Raw genomic sequence first — 18,067 nt, forward strand, 5'->3', positions numbered from 1 at the left:
GCTTCGTCGGAAGCTGTCACGTCGTGAGTCCAGGAGACGTGTTTCCGTTAAGGAACTTCTTTGTTGGAGGCGTTTCCGCAAACAGCCACTGTCGGACTCTAACAGTGACTAGAGCAGACATGTCTGAGGAGCTCTGTCACACACAGAGGTTTGTGGGGCCGCACAAACTCTGAAGGGGCACCATTTTAAGCACAAGCAGCTAATCATCCCCTAATAGCAGTCCGACAGTCTCTGTACGCTGCCTGTGCAGGAGAAAGCATCATGAGCGACCCAGCCGGAGCAGGGGGAGGAGCTGATCCAAGCTTGGAAGAAAGATGCCGAGCATTGGAGGTCCAACTGGCGCTGCAGACGGCGAGGCTCGAGGAGAGGAGGGCTCAAGATGCAGACAAGAAGGGGAGAACCACTCAGTTCCCCAGAAAGGTACCAGGATTGGTGCAGAAGTTTGGGGGGGACCCCAAGGATTACCATGCCTTTAGGACTGAAATGCAATATGCCCTGAATGTCCAGTTTGATGAGTTCCCTGATGAGGAATCTCGAGTTGCTTTTGTAATTGGGCATCTTGAGAAGGGCGCGCGAGACTGGGTTCGACCCCTGATGGCAACGCACAACGATATCCTAAAGGACACTATGAAATTTTTTCGTGCAATGGACATCATGTTTTCCAGCGACGTTGAGGAAGGGGCGGTGCGCAGACAGTTAATGGCTTGCAAGCAGGGAAGCAGATCTGTCCGTGAGTACTGGACTGAATTTACCATGCTGATTCACAGATTGGGGTGGGATTTATCGGCAGCACCCATTCAGATGCTATTTGAAGAAGGTCTTTCTTCAGCTGTGAAAGACGAGCTGGCCAGGAGCCCCAGGGCGGTGTCTATGGATCAGCTGACCAAATCTGCGCTGACCATTGGAGCGCGCCAGGAGGCAAGAGCCTTGGAGAGGCGGGAAGGGAGAGGGGAACGTTGGAAGGAGTTACGCATTCCAGACATTCCTGAGCCAGCTTTCCCGCCGGCAGAGCCGATGGAAATCGGAACAGCCCGCGCGCGCGCAGTTTCAAAGCCCAGTGAGGGGGCGAAGAAGGAGGGAAAGGGAGCCCGGAAATGCTATCTCTGCCAACAGCCAGGCCACTTTGCCAGAGTCTGCCCCCAGAGGAAGGAATGGCAAGGGATGGTGGGAACTGTTGAGGGGGAAGAGCAGGGAGAAACGGAGCAGGTAAAAGCCAACGCCTGGTTGCCATCAGGGCACTGCAGCCAGGCCAAAGAGCAGTGAAAGTGCCCCTTCCCCAAGTGCCAGTGCCAGAAGCTCCTCGACCGGCTCTAGTGATTGAAGTGTCGCTAGAGCTGCAAAATGGACACCCCCTAAAAATAAAGGCACTGTTGGACTCAGGCAGCTCCTGCAATTTTATGAGCAAGGAGTTTGCTGCTGAACACCAGATACAGACTATCCCTTTAAGCAACCCCCTGCAGGTGACCACGATCGATGGCAGGGAACTGTTGGGAGGAGGAGTCAGCTTGCAGACCATCCCAATGATAATGAGGGTGGCAAGGCACACAGAACTGATAGCGTTTAATGTGGCCACCTTGGGAGGTGCTCCCATTATTTTGGGAATGAGCTGGCTAGCCCTACATGATCCGCTGGTGGGCTGGCATCAAAGAGTGGTTTCCTTCGGTTCCGCACATTGCTTAGAACACTGCAGGGGGGAAAAGGGGTCAGCAGGGGCCCAAGCCACCCTGGCAGGGACTGAAGTAGTGGAGAAGGGGAAGGTGCCACCACAGTATGCTGATCTCAGCGACGTGTTCAGCGAGAAGGAAGCTGACCAACTACCTCCGCATAGACCCTTTGATTGCCAGATCAATTTACTCCCTGGAGCACAGCTTCCTGTAGGCAAGTTGTATGCCATGTCAGACAGGGAAATGCAGGAGTTGCGAGCGTTCATTGACAAGAACCTGAAGAGGGGCTTCATCAGAGAGTCCAAGGCAGCGGGGGGTAGCCCAGTGTTTTTTGTGGACAAAAAAAACACGGACAAGCCGAGGCTGGTATGTGACTTTCGGGCCCTAAATGCAGTGACAGAGCCGGCGGCTTTTCCTATGCCCAGGATTGATGATATTTTGACCAGGGTGCGGAAGGGAAAGATTTTTACAAAGCTGGACCTAAGGGGGGCGTACAACCTGATACGTATAAGGAAAGGGGATGAATGGAAGACCACCATGTTCACCCCTTTGGGGGCATTTGAATACTTAGTTATGCCTTTTGGATTACAAACAGGCTCCGCGTGTTTTCAAGCTTTCATGAACCACGTACTGGGGCCTTTGCTCTACAAGAATTGCGTGGCCTTCTTAGATGACGTGTTGGTGTATTCGGAGAATGAGGAGCAACATGTGAGAGACGTCAGAGAAGTGTTGAGCAGGCTGCAAGCCAACCGACTGTGGGTGAAACTGGAGAAGTGTCAGTTTCATACCAAGGAGGTGGAATTCCTGGGGTACCGCTTGTCAGACAAAGGGTTGGCCATGGACCCCGGCAAGGTTCAAGCGGTGCTGGAATGGAAAACACCCAAGACCAAGAAGGATGTGCAGAGGTTCCTAGGGTTTGGAAACTTTTATCGTAAGTTCATCCGCAACTTCGCCCACCTGACGGCGCCCATCACGGACTGTCTCAGCAGCAAAAAGAAGTTTGTTTGGACGGGGGAGGCGGAGCGAGCGTTTGAGGAACTGAAAAGGGCCTTCGCCTCTGGCGAACAACTTCTACATGTGGATTTACAAAAAAAGCTGAGGGTCGAAACAGACGCGTCGGACCGAGCCATAGGGGCGGTGCTTCTTCTGCAGCCGGGGAAGGAGGGGTCGGAGTGGCGACCGTGTGCCTTCTTTTCGCGGAAGCTGAACAAGTCTGAGAGGAACTACACGGTGTACGACCGGGAACTTCTTGCAATTTATGAGGCCTTCCGGAGATGGAGGCACCTACTAATTGGTGCACAACAGAAGGTGCAAGTGTGCACGGACCATAAGAATCTAGAGTATTGGAGAACTGCGCGAGTGCTCAACCAACGGCAGTTGAGATGGGCCCAGGAGTTCTCCAAATTTAACTTTGAGATTTGTTACGTACCAGGCCCGGAGAACGTTAGGGCGGACGCTCTCTCACGCAAACCTGAATATTTGGAGGGAGAGGGTGTACCCGAAGAGACCCATGTCATTCCCGAGGACCGCTGGGTGTGTGGGGCGGCATTGGTGGGGCAAAGGGAACTGGTAGAGGGAACGGGGCAGGATGTATACGCCCAGGACAAACTCAGGAGTCTTAGGAGGGAGGGAGACAAACCCGGGGGTTTTGAGGAGAGAAATGGGGCGTTGTACTACAAGGGAGCGTTATACATACCTGAAGGGGAATTGAGGGAAAAGGTACTCAAGCAACTGCACGATAACCCCACAGCAGGGCATTTTGGGCAACACAAAACCATGTGGCTGGTTACCAGGGAATTCTGGTGGCCCAAGGTCAGGGAAGATGTGCGTGAATATGTGAGAGGGTGTGACCGTTGCCAACGAGCCAAGGGGGAGAGGCGGGCACCGGCAGGTTTATTAGAACCACTACCCACGCCGGAAAGACCGTGGGAGGCAGTGGCAATAGATTTTATGACTGATCTGCCCAGGTCCAAAGGGAAAACAGCCATTATGGTGGTGGTAGATCTGTTAACCAAGATGGCACACTTTATAGCCTGCTCACATGCGGTCACAGCAGAAGAAACCGCCAAATTGTTTGTGGAAAATGTGTTTAGGTTGCATGGCGCCCCCTTGAGGGTGGTTTCGGACCGAGGGAAACAATTTACTTCCAGGTTCTGGAGGAAGCTCATGAGCTTACTGCATGTAGAGGTTAATTTCTCTACTGCCCGTCATCCAGAAACCAACGGGCAGGCGGAAAGAGCTAATGGTGTCCTCCAGCAATATTTGAGGTGTTATGTTAATGACAGAGAGAATGATTGGGTGGAGAAGCTGGCGTTGGCAGAATTTGCTTACAACAATGCAGAGAACGTGTCCACGGGAATGAGCCCTTTTTTGGCCAATCACGGGTGTCATCCCCGAGCCTTCCCAGGGGGGGAGGGGGAGAACTGGAGCGTTCCAGCAGCAGAACAGTTCGTTGAAGAAATGGAAGCGATCCATCGCCAACTCCAACTTAATTTAAACCGGGCGAAGGAGGAATATAAGAGGCATGCAGACAAAACCAGAAGGGAAGGGGAAAGCCTTAGGGTGGGAGACCAGGTGTGGCTGTCCACCCAAGGGTTACCATTTAAAGGAGGTTGTAAGAAGTTAAGACCCAAAAGACTGGGCCCATTTGAAGTCACGCAACAGGTCAACCCAGTGGCTTTCAGACTCCGGTTACCGAACCACATGAAGTTGCACCCAGTGTTCCACAGATCGTTGCTGTCACCGTATATAGGGGACAGAGAGGGGAGGGTCAATAGGGGACCAGCGATGGAGGAAAAAGAACACAGCTACCATGCAGCGGAGATCCTAGATTCCAGGTGGAAAGGAGAGCAAGTAGAGTATTTGGTAATGTGGGAAGGGGAACCGGAGTCGGAAAACACCTGGGTCAGGGCAGAGGATGTAGATGACGAGGTTCTAATTGAAACTTTTCATCAGAGATTCCCTCGAAAACCCCAGCCAGTGGCGAGGTTCCGGAGGGAATACTTCGCCACCACAGACGAAGAAGAGGAGTTGGAGGGGTTCTCTGATTCCGAGGTGGAGGAGGATTCAGCGAGTCGGAACAAAGACCGATGGAGGGAGATGTTCGAGACGTCGGAAGATGAAGAGGATTCGTTTCGGGGTTTCAGCTCCTCACCGCCCAGAGGAGAGGGAGGGGGCGGGGGGGAAGGGGGCCCTGGAGGGGAGGTGGATGTCAGGGAACTGACCTCAGAGGGAAAGGAGGTGATAGGGCTCCCAGAGACTGGGAGAGACTCAACAGCCAAAGCAGGGACCAGCAGGGGGAGCGCGGGGTCTCTGGAGGAGGATCTCAGGGATACTGAGAGAGATGCAGCAGCGCAGGCAGGAAGCAGGGGGGAGAAAGGGGTGAGAGACACGTCCAGTGAAAATAGTGGGGAGGTGTCAGAAGCAATTGCAGGGAGACCCATGCTTCGTCGGAAGCTGTCACGTCGTGAGTCCAGGAGACGTGTTTCCGTTAAGGAACTTCTTTGTTGGAGGCGTTTCCGCAAACAGCCACTGTCGGACTCTAACAGTGACTAGAGCAGACATGTCTGAGGAGCTCTGTCACACACAGAGGTTTGTGGGGCCGCACAAACTCTGAAGGGGCACCATTTTAAGCACAAGCAGCTAATCATCCCCTAATAGATACTTTGGATACCCAAGTTCTTGTACATTTTTTTTTTACAAGAAGATGAATAGCAGGAATCTGTAAGCCCTCTCCCTTCTCCCCTAAAAACTTTCAGGTAATTATATTTTAGTGGATATATCTGGGGTTTTAAGACCTGTGAATCTGTGGTGCTACTGTGAGCTTTGTTTTATGGCCACTGGTTTCATGCTGTATTATATTTCATGCTTTTATTTTTTAATACAACTGCTTTTAACTTTCATTATAAGCTGCCCAGAGACTTACTGGGTGGCATGTAAACAGTGACAGTAAAATAAAGCACATATGTAAGCAGATTAGACATTTTAATGGCTAACTGGCATCTTTGGCCATTCTGCGCTATACATTCAATCAGGTTTCAAGCAGCTACCCATTTTGTATTCAGGTAAGAAATAAAACCATCAAGTTTTATTGGCCAGGCTCTACTTATTCTTCTGTTCTTAACAAGATGGCAACCTGTCTATCAAATTTATAAATATGAAGAAAACATGCAAACTGACGTCTCCATTCAGAATGAAGCAAGGCCCCTGTGGTGGAGATTAGGTAGCTGGATTTGCAGAAAAGTTTGATGATCATTTAGGAAATGTGGGGCATTTAAGTGAGAGGACACTGCAAGGTGAACGACGTGGCAGGGCTTTGTTGCAGAGAAAGCCAACCCCTTCAAGCTTCCTTATTCAACAGGCCATGCGTGCATACTCCTTCCAGAGGCAGATTTAAGGGAGCGTGGCCAGTTCGCCAGCATAGAATTGCACAGTTGGAAGGGACTCTGAGGGTCATCTAAGTCCAACCCCCTACAAAATAGGAATCTCAACTAAAGCATCCAAGCTTGCTCCATTTCCCATGTGACAGCCCTTTAGATATCTGAAGACTGCTATCATATCTCCTCTCAGTCTGCTCTTTGCCAAGCTAAACAAACCCAATTCCTCCAACCCTTCCTCACAAGGCTTGATTTCCTTCTCCTTTATCATGTTGGTTGTCCTCCTCTCCAAACATCCCAGCTTGTCAATATCGTTCTTAAACTGTGGTGCCCAGAACTGGACACGGTACAATGCTTTAAATATGTCTTTATTCTATGTTAAATTGCATCGTTTTGTCATTTTGTTCTATATATATGTGGTGCCCTGGGCTCCTTTGTGAGGAAGGGCAGGATGCAAATTTAATAAATAAAGTGAAAATGAAAATAAGTACGTTTCATTTCCCCTGCCAAGCTGCTCCAACCCAACCATCTGCTCAAAGTTCTTGCTAAATGTTCTTGCTACACTGTTCAGTGTCGGCTTCAAGCCAAAAGCAGCATACAAACTCAAGTAACTTTATCTGAAGCTCAAAAGGATGCACCATGAATAGGAACAAAACAACAAGCACAGGCAACAAAGCATGTCTATAGATCCCTGCTAGCTGCAGACTCACAGCTTTAGACCCAACAATCAGGAAGTGATCTTTGAAAAATTCAGCAATGCTTCCTTACTGAATGGTTCCATACATCACACACCCTTTGCTCCTCCTGTGGCTCTAGATACCAGGACACCTCTGAATAGCGGAAATACAACAGAGAAGAACTGCTGCTGCATCCCTTCCATGTTGCTTTCCCAGTGTCACTTCACTTGGTAAGTCAATGCTGGAATCAGTGTCTTTCCCCACAGTCATTATTAAGGCATTTCCACCGACAGAGAGGCTTCTGCCCATTTCCTCTGCTTCGCCAATCAAAATATTCACTACCAGCAAGCTCCCACTGCTGCCTCCAGCATCTCTCTCCCACCACTGAAATGCCTGTCAGGCCCAAAAGGAGGCAGAAATCCAAACAACAGAAGAGGGGCTGACACAAATGTGAACTTTGAGGAAATGCTGCAGAGCCAAGGCAGAATTGCACGCTGTTGACAGAAAGAGGGGCCGCCCGAGAGATATAATTGAGTGATTATGGCCTTCTGTTTAAAATATAAAAGTTGACATGGGCTAGGGAACTAAAGCAGACCTACTGAGATGAATGAGCATGACTAAGTTAGGTCCATTAACTTCAACAGGTCTACTCTTGAGTAAAATGCAGTTGCGCACCACCCAGTGCAATTACGGTATATCCAGAAGTGAGGCGCATACATTAGTCCATCACTAGACTTCAATGCTTAAAGGTAAAGGTACCCCTGGCCATTAGGTCCAGTTGCAGACGACTCTGGGGTTACGGCGCTCATCTTGCTCTATAGGCTGAGGGGGCCAGCGTTTGTCCGCAGACATCTTCTGGGTCATGTGGCCAGCATGAATAAGCTGCTTCTGGCGAACCAGAGCATCACATGGAAACACTGTTTATCTTCCCGCCAGAGTGGTACCTATTTATCTACTTGCATTTTGACATGCTTTCGAACTGCTAGGTGGGCAGGACCAAGCAGCGGGAGCTCACCCCGTCTCGGGGATTCCAACCACAACCTTCTGATTGGCAAGCCATACTCCCCATTTGGAGGATGTGGGTGGCGCTGTGGTCTAAACCACTGAGCCCCCGGGCTTGCCGATCAGAAAGTTGACGGTTCAAATCCCCACAACAGAGTGAGCTCCCATTGCTCTGTCCCAGTTCCTGCCAACCTAGCAGTTCAAAAGCAAGCCAGTGCAAGCAGATAAATAGGTACCACTGTAGTGGGAAGGTAAACGGCATTTCTGTGCCCTCTGGTTTCCGTCATGGTGTCCCGTTGCGCCAGAAGCGGTTTAGTCCTGCTGGCCACATCACCTGGAAAGCTGTCTGGGGACAAACACCGGCTCCCTCAGCCTGAAAGCGAGATGAGCGCCGCAACCCCATAGTCGTCTTTGACTGGACTTACCTGTCCAGGGGTCCTTTACCTTACCTTTTTTACCTTTACTCCCCATTCCAGGAGGAATAGGAGATTTTTGGCAGTATGAATGCAGCCATGTTTTTTTTATTCATTTGAAGGGGAGATCATGCTGGGGTGGGGTGTGCTTAGGAAAGTATTGGCTGCCAGGAATATGCTCACTATGTGTTCAGAGGCAGTCATCTCCCCTTCACACTTCACAAGCTTCTCCACAACACACACCATGCAAACACTGATGTCGCAGTGCCATGTGAAGCAGATTTAAGACTTGCTTTCTTCTGAAAAAGCGGGTAGCGGGGGAGGAGGCTTGCAGCAGGGAGCAGCAAGCACAAATCTCTGTGAGCTGCCACGGGTTCCCCCATAATTTCTCTTTAAAAAATTCCCCTTTGTTTGGTTGCATGAATACTGTCATTCAATGTTCTCTGCTATAACGTTCAGTTACAGAGAGGTATGCAGAAATAAGACACCGATATATTTCAGTCCCTCCGTTTCGTTCCAATTAAGAAGATTTATGGTAGCTCTTGTTCAAAAGAACTTAATTTTGATCCAATGCACTAATCTGGCAGCTTTAAGATTTTCAAGAGGCCATTCCACATATCCTAAAAAGTTGCTGCCACAATAGCAGAGCGGGGACTTCTATCTGTTGCCTGCCTACCATACCCTCTCTTTTTCAACCCCAGCAAGTTTCCCTAGCAACCACTAATGCATGCCCCCCACCTGGGATCAAGCAGCTGCCTCTCCTTCACACTCTCCAAAGACTCTGCGGGTCAAATTATGCTTCTTCCCAGCTCAGGTTGTCAGGAAGATTTTTATCACACTTGAGCTAAAAAGATGCAAGTTATCCTTTACCGGGTGCTGCCACTGTCAGCTATACCTTGCACCTAACTACTTCATTTGCACATAAATAAACCTGCCTCTGCGAGGTTAGAAGCTGCTTGGGACAATTTGTCCTTGTAGACGTGACACTCAGGCACATGCCTTAGCCACCGGAAAGGTAACAAATCACTATACTTACGGCTGGCACAGCTTGATAAGGTCCTGGTCGGTGGTGCCGGGTGGAAGGCCTCGGATGTACAGGTTGGTTTTACTCAACTGCTCGCCGCCGCTGCTGCTGTTGCTGCTGTTGTTGTTGCTACTATTAGTACTGGGGCTGGGAGGAGCCATGGGGTGGGGAGCTGGTGCATAGGAATGCTGAAAACAAGAAAGATCATTATTGGCAAAAAAAGAAGAAGAAGAAAGAAAGAAATAAAAACCATCAGTGGATCAGTGGCATTACAGGAGACAACAGTGTCCCCCTAAGCGATCATGTGTATTTAATGGCAGCTGTGAAGCAACTTCCTCAACCCAAGCCTTTATTGCAGGCCGACATGGTATGAACTAGTTTCCACCTGTCAGGAGTGGGTCAGCAATAAATGACATGGAATCTGTTCAGGAGTGCCAGGCGTAATGAGCATAGCAACTCTTCTCAGTAGGTCTTGAGGCAGTTGCGGGGACTGAAGATCCCTGCTTCACACAACTAAGTCTCCCTCTGTCTCATGTCCTTCCCAAGCAATCTGAGACTACGCTGGTGTTCTGTCCTCTTTACACCTCTCCTGGTCCTGGGAAATGGGGGCAGGGAGCTTGTAGCAGCAAGCGGGGCAGATACCCTGGCTTCTTCACCAGCCTGACTCATCTCTGCCTCTTGGCCTCTCCTCGCCTGCTACCCCTTCTGCTTCTAGACTTCTCTCTGTCACAGACTCTCCCTGCTCACTAAACCCTGTTACCTCTTCAGCTTCTGACACCTCCTCCTCCCAGGTTTCTCCCTCTGACCACTCATCACTGTCCCGCCACCACTCCTTGGGCTCTGAGCCTTCTTCTTCCCTGGGGGTTCCACAGCTGATGCCTCCCACCATTCCTCTGCAGCCAGCCAGTCCACGAAACCACCCCCTTGAAGCTGACATGATTTCAGTAAGACATCAAAGCAGTGGTAGCTAGTGCCCTTGGGGACTGGAATGGCGAAAGGCCGGGGTGGGGAAGGCAATGGTAAGGAGAACCGAAGCCAATGACAAGTGGTCAACTAATTCTAGTGATGTCACTGTCCTCCTCTCTGCTGAGTTCTGCAAGGGCAAAACTAAGGAGGAAGAAGCTGACAGCCATGGCAAGTCCAAGGGTTGGTTGGTTGTAAAGAGGCAGGCAATTGAGAGCTAGCTAAGTGCATCTCGCTGATGGACTACCCTCTACTGCATTTATGGAAGCAAAATGCCATTGTCTCAAGGTTAGATTTAGGCCACTCCACTGCACTGAGCAGATAGATAGATATAGATATAACTTCCTACTGATTGTAAGCCACCTTGGATGCTCCTATCTACTACATACAACACAAAAGCAGGATATAAGTATTTTCACACAAGCCACTCAAGATATGCCTGAAGTCAGAACATGTAATGCAATATATCTTGTAAGAGAAGAAGTGGGGTGTCAGAGGCGTGTCAAACAAAGACCTGTAAAATGAGGAAGCCATCTCAGTGGTAGAACACATGCTTTGCTTGTAGAAGGTCCCAGGTTCAATACCTAGCATCTCAAAGAGATTTAGGTAAGCAGGTAATGGGATGGGAAGAATCCCTAGCGGCTTGAGAACCATTCTCAAACTCAAAGGAGACAATCTAGGGCTAGATGAACATATAGTCTATGAGGCAGTTTCCTATATTCCTGTGACTGGCAAACTAAATCTGTCCCTCTACCTCCGATACTTAGCATGTGCTGACTTTCATCCTGTTGTCCAGGTTGTGATATACAAGGAAAAGAGAATTAAAAACAAAAACACATTATATGAGCTCACTATGGAGGATAGTAAGTGAAAATGATCAAAGTTCATTGCCTAGAATAGCTGTCAGAAAGAATGAAGTTACTGCCAAAAGTTCAATCAAGTAATATCATCATTAAAACCCATATCACTGTCATGGCAACAATTAGATATGTTAATAGGAAATAATCTCAAGGATGTGAGGTTCTGGAAATTAAGAACAACCTTCTGCATCCCGGCAAATACAATTCCCACCAGCCTCAGTCAGCATAACCAATTGTCAGGGAAACATGGTCCAACATGGGGGGAGTGAACGCGGTCCCCTTCAGATGCTGGTGGGCTTCAATTACGATTGGCGCCAGAGAGCACAGCTAGTGGTCTGGAACAACCTGACCACATTGACTAGCTCTGTTTTGGATGTCATTAAAAAGTCATAAATGAATCACAGGTGGTGGTGGTGTTCTTCAGAATTTGTATGTTGAGAATGGAAGTATTTCGAACTGGAGGAGATAGAGGAAGATGCAAAGGAACAGCAGCAGTGCCTCTTATCACTTCAGACAAATGAAACACGGCTGAGATAAGAGATGGTCATTGAGAAGGTTCTGACAAATGCTGTGATTCAGTACACTATAGGTACTGTTTGAAAACACCTTGTGTCAGTGGTTCTCAAAGGGTGGTGTTGTGGCAGGAGAGGATGGCAACTGTGGCAGGAAGATTCAAGGACATTCAAAGAAACATTTCAGTGTAGTATAGTACAGTATTATATCAAAGTTTTTTTTCTTCTATTTGCAGAATACGGATTGATATTTTCAATATGAGAGCAAGAACATCAAGTGATATTGAGGACAATCCTAGTTGTACTTTCCAATTTCTTACAAAAAAATGGTGTGGCGCAAGCAAATTTTATTCTGAAAGTGTGGCCCAGAGAGAAAAAGTTTGAGAATCACTGCCTTATCCATTGTATTGTATTATGAGTATTTATCTTTTTAGCAGTAGGACTATTATCCCACATCATTTATACAGCACTGCATATGTTACCTTAAATATAATTGTCATGGCATGATAGTCCTCTTCACTCTGTTGTGCCTAGCAAAACGATGGCAATAATTATGAAAAATTAACCATGGAATGACTGATCTCTTCCAAGGATGAGCCCGATAATAATTGCAAATTAATTAACAGTACCTTAAGGTCATATTTAGATATTGCAAAGAAACATCAAGTAAGGAAGTTATTGTTTTTAATTTATCTGACATTGTCAACTCAGCATTGTACTTTGCAAATAAGTGCTAACAAAGTAATTATTTCAAAAAATGTATCATTTTATTTTTTAAAAATAGCAATTCTCTCTGAGAATCCAAAACAAGGAAATGGTTTAGTTGTTTTTGAACACAGCTGGAATTATTGCATGCCTTTCATCAAGAAAATATTATCTATCAAAACTAAGTCTATTCAGTTAGTTTTTCACTGGGGAAACAAGGGGGCTTATCAAAATATCAGTGTCTCGCAAAAGAGGAAATAAAAATGGCCAATTTCCTTCTAATGGCTAATTCACACAATACTCCTTTTATCCCTCTGAGCATTCCCTAGATCCATGTACACATGCTTACAAGAGTAATTACAATGTAAGAACTGGGTAATTAATCACAGACAGTCAGAAGCAATTCCTGTGACCATAGTGGTACCCCATTCCTGAATATATATCTGGCTGAAAATGTGCATCAACACAGCTACTAAAATCCCACCTTAAAGGTAAAGGTAAAGGGATCCCTGATCATTAGGTTCAGTTGCGGACGACTCTGGGGTTGCGGCGCTCATCTCACTTTACTGGCTGAGGGAGCTGGCGTACAGCTTCCGGGTCATGTGGCCAGCATGATTAAGCCGCTTCTGGCAAACCAGAGCAGCTCACGGAAACGCTGTTTACCTTCCTGCTACCTTTATCTACTTGCACTTTGGTGTGCTTTCAAACTGCTAGGTTGGCAGGAGCAGTGACCGAGCAACGGGAGCTCACCCTGTCACAGGGATTTGAACTGCCAACCTTCTGATCAGCAAGCCCTAGGCTCTGTGGTTTAACCCACAGCACTACCCGCGTCCCTAAAATCCCACCTTAGTGCTTTCTAAACAAATGATAAGAACATAGATTTATGCCTTTAGGTCTGCGCAAAGGACACTTGCTCTGAGTCTCATCCCTAGAATGTAAACTACTCTTTTAACAACACAAGTAGTATGCATATGCATATGTATATATATATAGAGAGAGAGAGGATAAATAATTAAAATGCACATCTCTCAATCTCATAAAATAGCTTTGCCCAATTCTCCAGTGGTGCAGCTTATGATACTTGCCAAGTTCATCATGGTGCCATAAACATGCACTGCTATGCTGCCAGTGCTTCCTGAATACAGTGGTGCCCCGCAAGACGAATGCCTCGCAAGACGAAAAACTCGCTAGACGAAAGGGTTTTCCATTTTTGCGTTGCTTCGCTAGACGAATTTCCCTATGGGCTTGATTCGCAAAACGAAAACGTCTTGCGCTTTTTTAAAAAAGCCGCTTGAAGAGGCGCAGTTGCGACGGACCGTGCTTCGCAAGACGAAAAGCATCGCAAGATGAAAAGACTTGCAGAACGAATTCTTTTCGCCTTGCGAGGCACCACTGTACTCTTCTGATTACCCTTCCATAAGTGGCTGTGGCATGGCAAGCACATGGGATGGTGCATGGCACCCTGATAATCTCTCTAGGAGGTGCAGTGATCACAGAACTAGAACTTTTAAAGAGATTCAAGAAGGACACATGCAACACAGGCTAATCCAGTGTTTCCACAAACCACGGGGGTTCTCTGTATCATTATAAACGCTGAATCATTCACGGGGGGTAAGTGGGAATACTGTACACATGAGAACTATAGTCCAGCATACCTATTCTAAAAGAATTGAAAAATAATTGGGTTAAGAGAGAGAGAGAGACTGACTGATTAATTATAGAATTGTTGGGCTTCACCATTCCAAATGTTAACTAAAAATGAAGTGTTTTGAGTGACTCATTATTTCAGTCCACCCAGCTTTGGGGCAGGGGACTGAAATGTGTGCCCCCTCTTCCCCGTTATTTAAAGATGAGGGAAAGCATACTGTTAGATTCATTTCACCTGGCTACAGACAGAGCAAGTCATTCCATTTGAGCACTCTGCAGTAAATAAACTGGCCAATGAGCAGAAGTAATGAAATGCTTCAGCTTCCTTATCCAATAGCTAATGATCCGTCAATGCTGAAAGAGAGCCAGTTTTGTTGGGGGGAAATAAAGCAAAACATTTCATCTGATAGGAGGCTAAAGCTGCAGTGTTTTACCGCTGTTATATCGGTCCACATTTTATGTAAGAAACCTTTGATCCCAAACATTTCCCCGTTCTACTGATTTATAACTAAAATACTTTCCTTACAACAGACGACAGCTCTCTTTCCCCCCCACCTGTTACCTCTAGATGAAAATCTCAGTCCTCATTTAAGATTTTTGCTTTCTCACCCTGACCTTCTGTTTCCTTGACAGATATCAGTTTAGCAGCTTTGGAGGAGCTCTGCATATTCCAAGTGCCTCCACAACAAACCTTGGTCAACTGGCCATTTGCACATATTAACCTTTGTCTATCTGTGAGATAGCCCTGCGCACAATATTTTTGAAGGGAATGTTGATTCTTATCATAATAAACTAAAAAAAATTGCACAATGTAAGAATGAACACTGTTGAGTCCGATATGCACCATCCATTGCTTGCATAACCACATCTGTATTTATTGTATGAAGGAATCTGAGAAGATCACGCTGTAATTCTCTCTGTGAAGAACATCCTTATAAATCCACTTAGTGGGATCATTTAGCTCTCCCAGAGTTGCCCTGCTGGGCATTCAAAAACAGAAGTATTGTCTTTATAGTGGATAGAAAGGGATTATATTCTGGTACGGACTGTGAGTAGGGTTCGTAACTCCTCTTTAACCAAGTTGACCTTCCTCTTAGCAGTTTACAGGAACACAATGTTGACTAGTGTTCAGCCTTTACAAACATCTTGCTCCATCCAGATATTGTTATAAAGCAACCATTTGAGATGAGAATAGAAGAATAGAAAAAAGCCACTTATTTTTTTTCCTGTAAAGTGTTATTTTCCCCTAGGAAAAATTCTATCTGAAAGCATGTGCTTTTCACGCAATCCGGTGCATGCCAAAGGCCAACTGTTTGGTTTCCATAGCTATCTTTCAGAGAGAGTTGCCACTAGCAGGAAGGATATGTAAGATCTAGGTAAATGTAATTCATAGCAGAATCACGGAAATTCACCAATTGACAAATGAATTGATAAGAACTACTCTGGTTTGCAACTGAGAAAGAGGCACTGCTCAAATGAAACATTTCAGCCTTTTACTTGCCAGGGCTGCTGGTCTTGACAGATAAGAAGTAAAAGCACATTGCCCAGCTGGACAATATCTTTTTTTATTTACACTGTATAAATAATTAGTTTCATTGAACTTTGCTAAAGATAGAGAAAACCGTTTCATAAAGGGTTGCAGCCTGACACTAAATGAGATGATTTGCTTGAGGATAAACAGCCCCATATTCTAATATGTCCAATAGAGTTCAGTGACCGGCAGCACGATCATCAGCAGGATTTGAAATGTGAACTTCTGCTACTCCCTTGCATTGAAGGATGACATTAATATAGCAAACCCCAAAAAAAGTCTATAATGAGGCATTAGCCTCATTGACCAGATCAGCTACCTTCCTGTAGCAACTAGAGTTCTTATGCCTTCATCTCTGGTCCCAGGAAACCTTCCTACCTTCAGGGAAAGAAGTATTTGGACCTCATTCTTACAGTGAAATACAGCTCAGATTACCAAAATGATTTGAGATTATTATTCCCAGAGGCCAAAGGAACAAATATAGGAGCAGTGATGCCTCCAGAACTGCAACATTTATTTTACTTTTTTATTATAATGTATATTATTTTAAGATATACTCCCCCTATTAATGCTATTGCAAAACTACTGAAGGTGGCTTAAAGCATTTAAAGGAGAGCTTTCCAAACTTTTCATGTTGGTGACACACTTTTTAGGCATGCATCATTTCGCGACACAGTAATTCAGTTTTACTAGTAAACCAGAGGTTTAACTAACCCCTTTCCAGCCCTGGGAGGAGCATGGGGTGTGTTTGCGCGACACACCTACACACTGCAACCGACACAATAATGTGTCACAACACATGGTTTGGGAAGCTCTGATTGAAAGATCGGTTCCATTTAGGTTGGCACAATAAAGTGGATTAAAGAACTCTGCCGCTCAATGATTTTTTGTGCTTAGAAAAGTGGCAAGGATATGCGCTGAAAAGTGGGGGATGAATGAACAAACAAATCAGGATAAATCCTCAATAAAGACAATACATTGTCTAACCTCCACATCAGCTATGTGCAAGCAAATCAGGATGAATGATCAATATACAGGTCATCTGGAGGAGCCCAGATTCACCATATGATAATATAACAGCATTAACAGCAAATCATAAAATAGGCAGGCACAGCAAATGACAACTTCATCCACTAAGTGGACAAGTAAAAATCCCTAGCCTCCCAGGTGAAAAACCTGCCAATATGAAAAAGTCTTCACAAGTCAACAGATGGCAGCCAGAGAAGAGACCATCTCGACATCACTGGGTAAACGGTTCCACAATACTGGTGATACCACTAAGAAGGCCCTGCCTACTAGCTATGCTCACACCACCATAGAGGGATCACAAGGAAGGGCCTCTTCATTTGATCACAAGGAACAGGCAGTCTTCTTGAACGGGCGACACAGAAGCTAAACCAAAGGTTAGCTTAGTGTATCATCCAAACCGGGGATCACTGTACAGTGGTACCTCAGGTTAAGAACTTAATTTGTTCTGGAGGTCCGTTCATAACCTGAAACTGTTCTTAACCTGAGGTACCACTTTAACTAATGGGGCCTCCCACTGCCGCCACACGATTTCTGTTCTCATCCTGAAGCAAAGTTCTTAACCCAAGGTACTATTTCTGGGTTAGTGGAGCCTGTAACCTGAAGCATCTGTAACCCAAGGTACCACTGTAATGGTCTTTCATCTCTAAACATGATCTCTAGCCAATTTTTGTCCTATGGTTAAAAAGACCAGGAAGGAGCAAAACAAGACCTGTTTTTAGAAAAGGACCTCCTCTATATGGCTTACCACGATGTACAAAGCAAGTTCATGTGTAAGGCAGAAATACTACTGAGTCTTGCCACTGACAAATACCACCAAGTCTCTGGTTGTTAAGTCTTCTTCAGAAACCATTAGATCTTCTGCAGCTCATATTGAGGAACATTTGGCTCACATGCTATTTTTCCTTGTTCAATTGCGCACTCGGTGATGGTCATTATGCCTTTGCAATAAGTGGTAACATCTGAGGAAGCCCCAATGTTCAATGAAATTAAAAGCAAAAACATTCCACCTCCCTAGGCACAACGCTCAAATTGACCCTACAAAACAACAAAGCAACGAAACAGAAACAGAAGCAGAAGATCCCTAATGGATAATTGCACTCACAATGATATATCACTGAGTGAAAATGGGCAAAAAAATTATGCCAAAGGGAACATTTGCAAACACACTTTTATGCTTACGCAGCTAATTCTCTAATCAAATTTTATACCTCACCAAACTCTAGTAAGCAACGTAAGAAAAATGAAGGTACTAGGGCTAAGATTCTTAGTGGATTATATTATCCAAATGCAAACCAGCAACGGCACAGGAACACAACATATAAGGGTGAGTAGGTTAATACTAATACTAATACTACTACTATTACTTTTAATTAATTGTTTTTTATGAAGCATCTTGAAACAATGAGACATTATTTGTGTGAATGCAATTAACATGCATATTTATGATATGTAAATAGTGCTAGGGAAGCCTGAATATCGTCAGGACCTTGGTGGGTGAGGAAGTTTAACTCTCTCACACAAACCCTGCCAGGGTCTTGACAAAAGCCTCTTCTCTGAAGCTGCTGTTTGCATCTCAAGGGAATGTGCCATTGTTGTGAATGGAAACTTCCTCTGAAATTTAGGCGAGTGCTTTTCTTTGGGACCTCAGCATGGTGAGAAAATGT

The 18,067-nt window shown here is 46.0% G+C and overlaps 1 protein-coding gene across 7 annotated transcripts in view; it reads right to left on the bottom strand.

The window, feature by feature from the left end:
* Positions 1-18,067, bottom strand: part of RBMS3 (RNA binding motif single stranded interacting protein 3) — a gene marked incomplete at its 3' end in the record, with an annotated part of 779,945 nt that overhangs the window by 366,252 nt on the left and 395,626 nt on the right. For all 7 annotated transcript variants that reach the window (XM_082193455.1, XM_082193458.1, XM_082193459.1 and 4 more), the window contains one exon: positions 9,169-9,344. In XM_082193455.1, coding sequence (XP_082049581.1) covers positions 9,169-9,344 — 176 coding nt within the window. The remainder of the gene's footprint in view (positions 1-9,168; positions 9,345-18,067) is intronic.

The sequence above is a fragment of the Podarcis vaucheri genome (genome assembly GCF_965113315.1).
Source record: "Podarcis vaucheri genome assembly, chromosome: 12".
In the NCBI taxonomy this organism is placed as follows: domain Eukaryota; kingdom Metazoa; phylum Chordata; class Lepidosauria; order Squamata; family Lacertidae; genus Podarcis; species Podarcis vaucheri.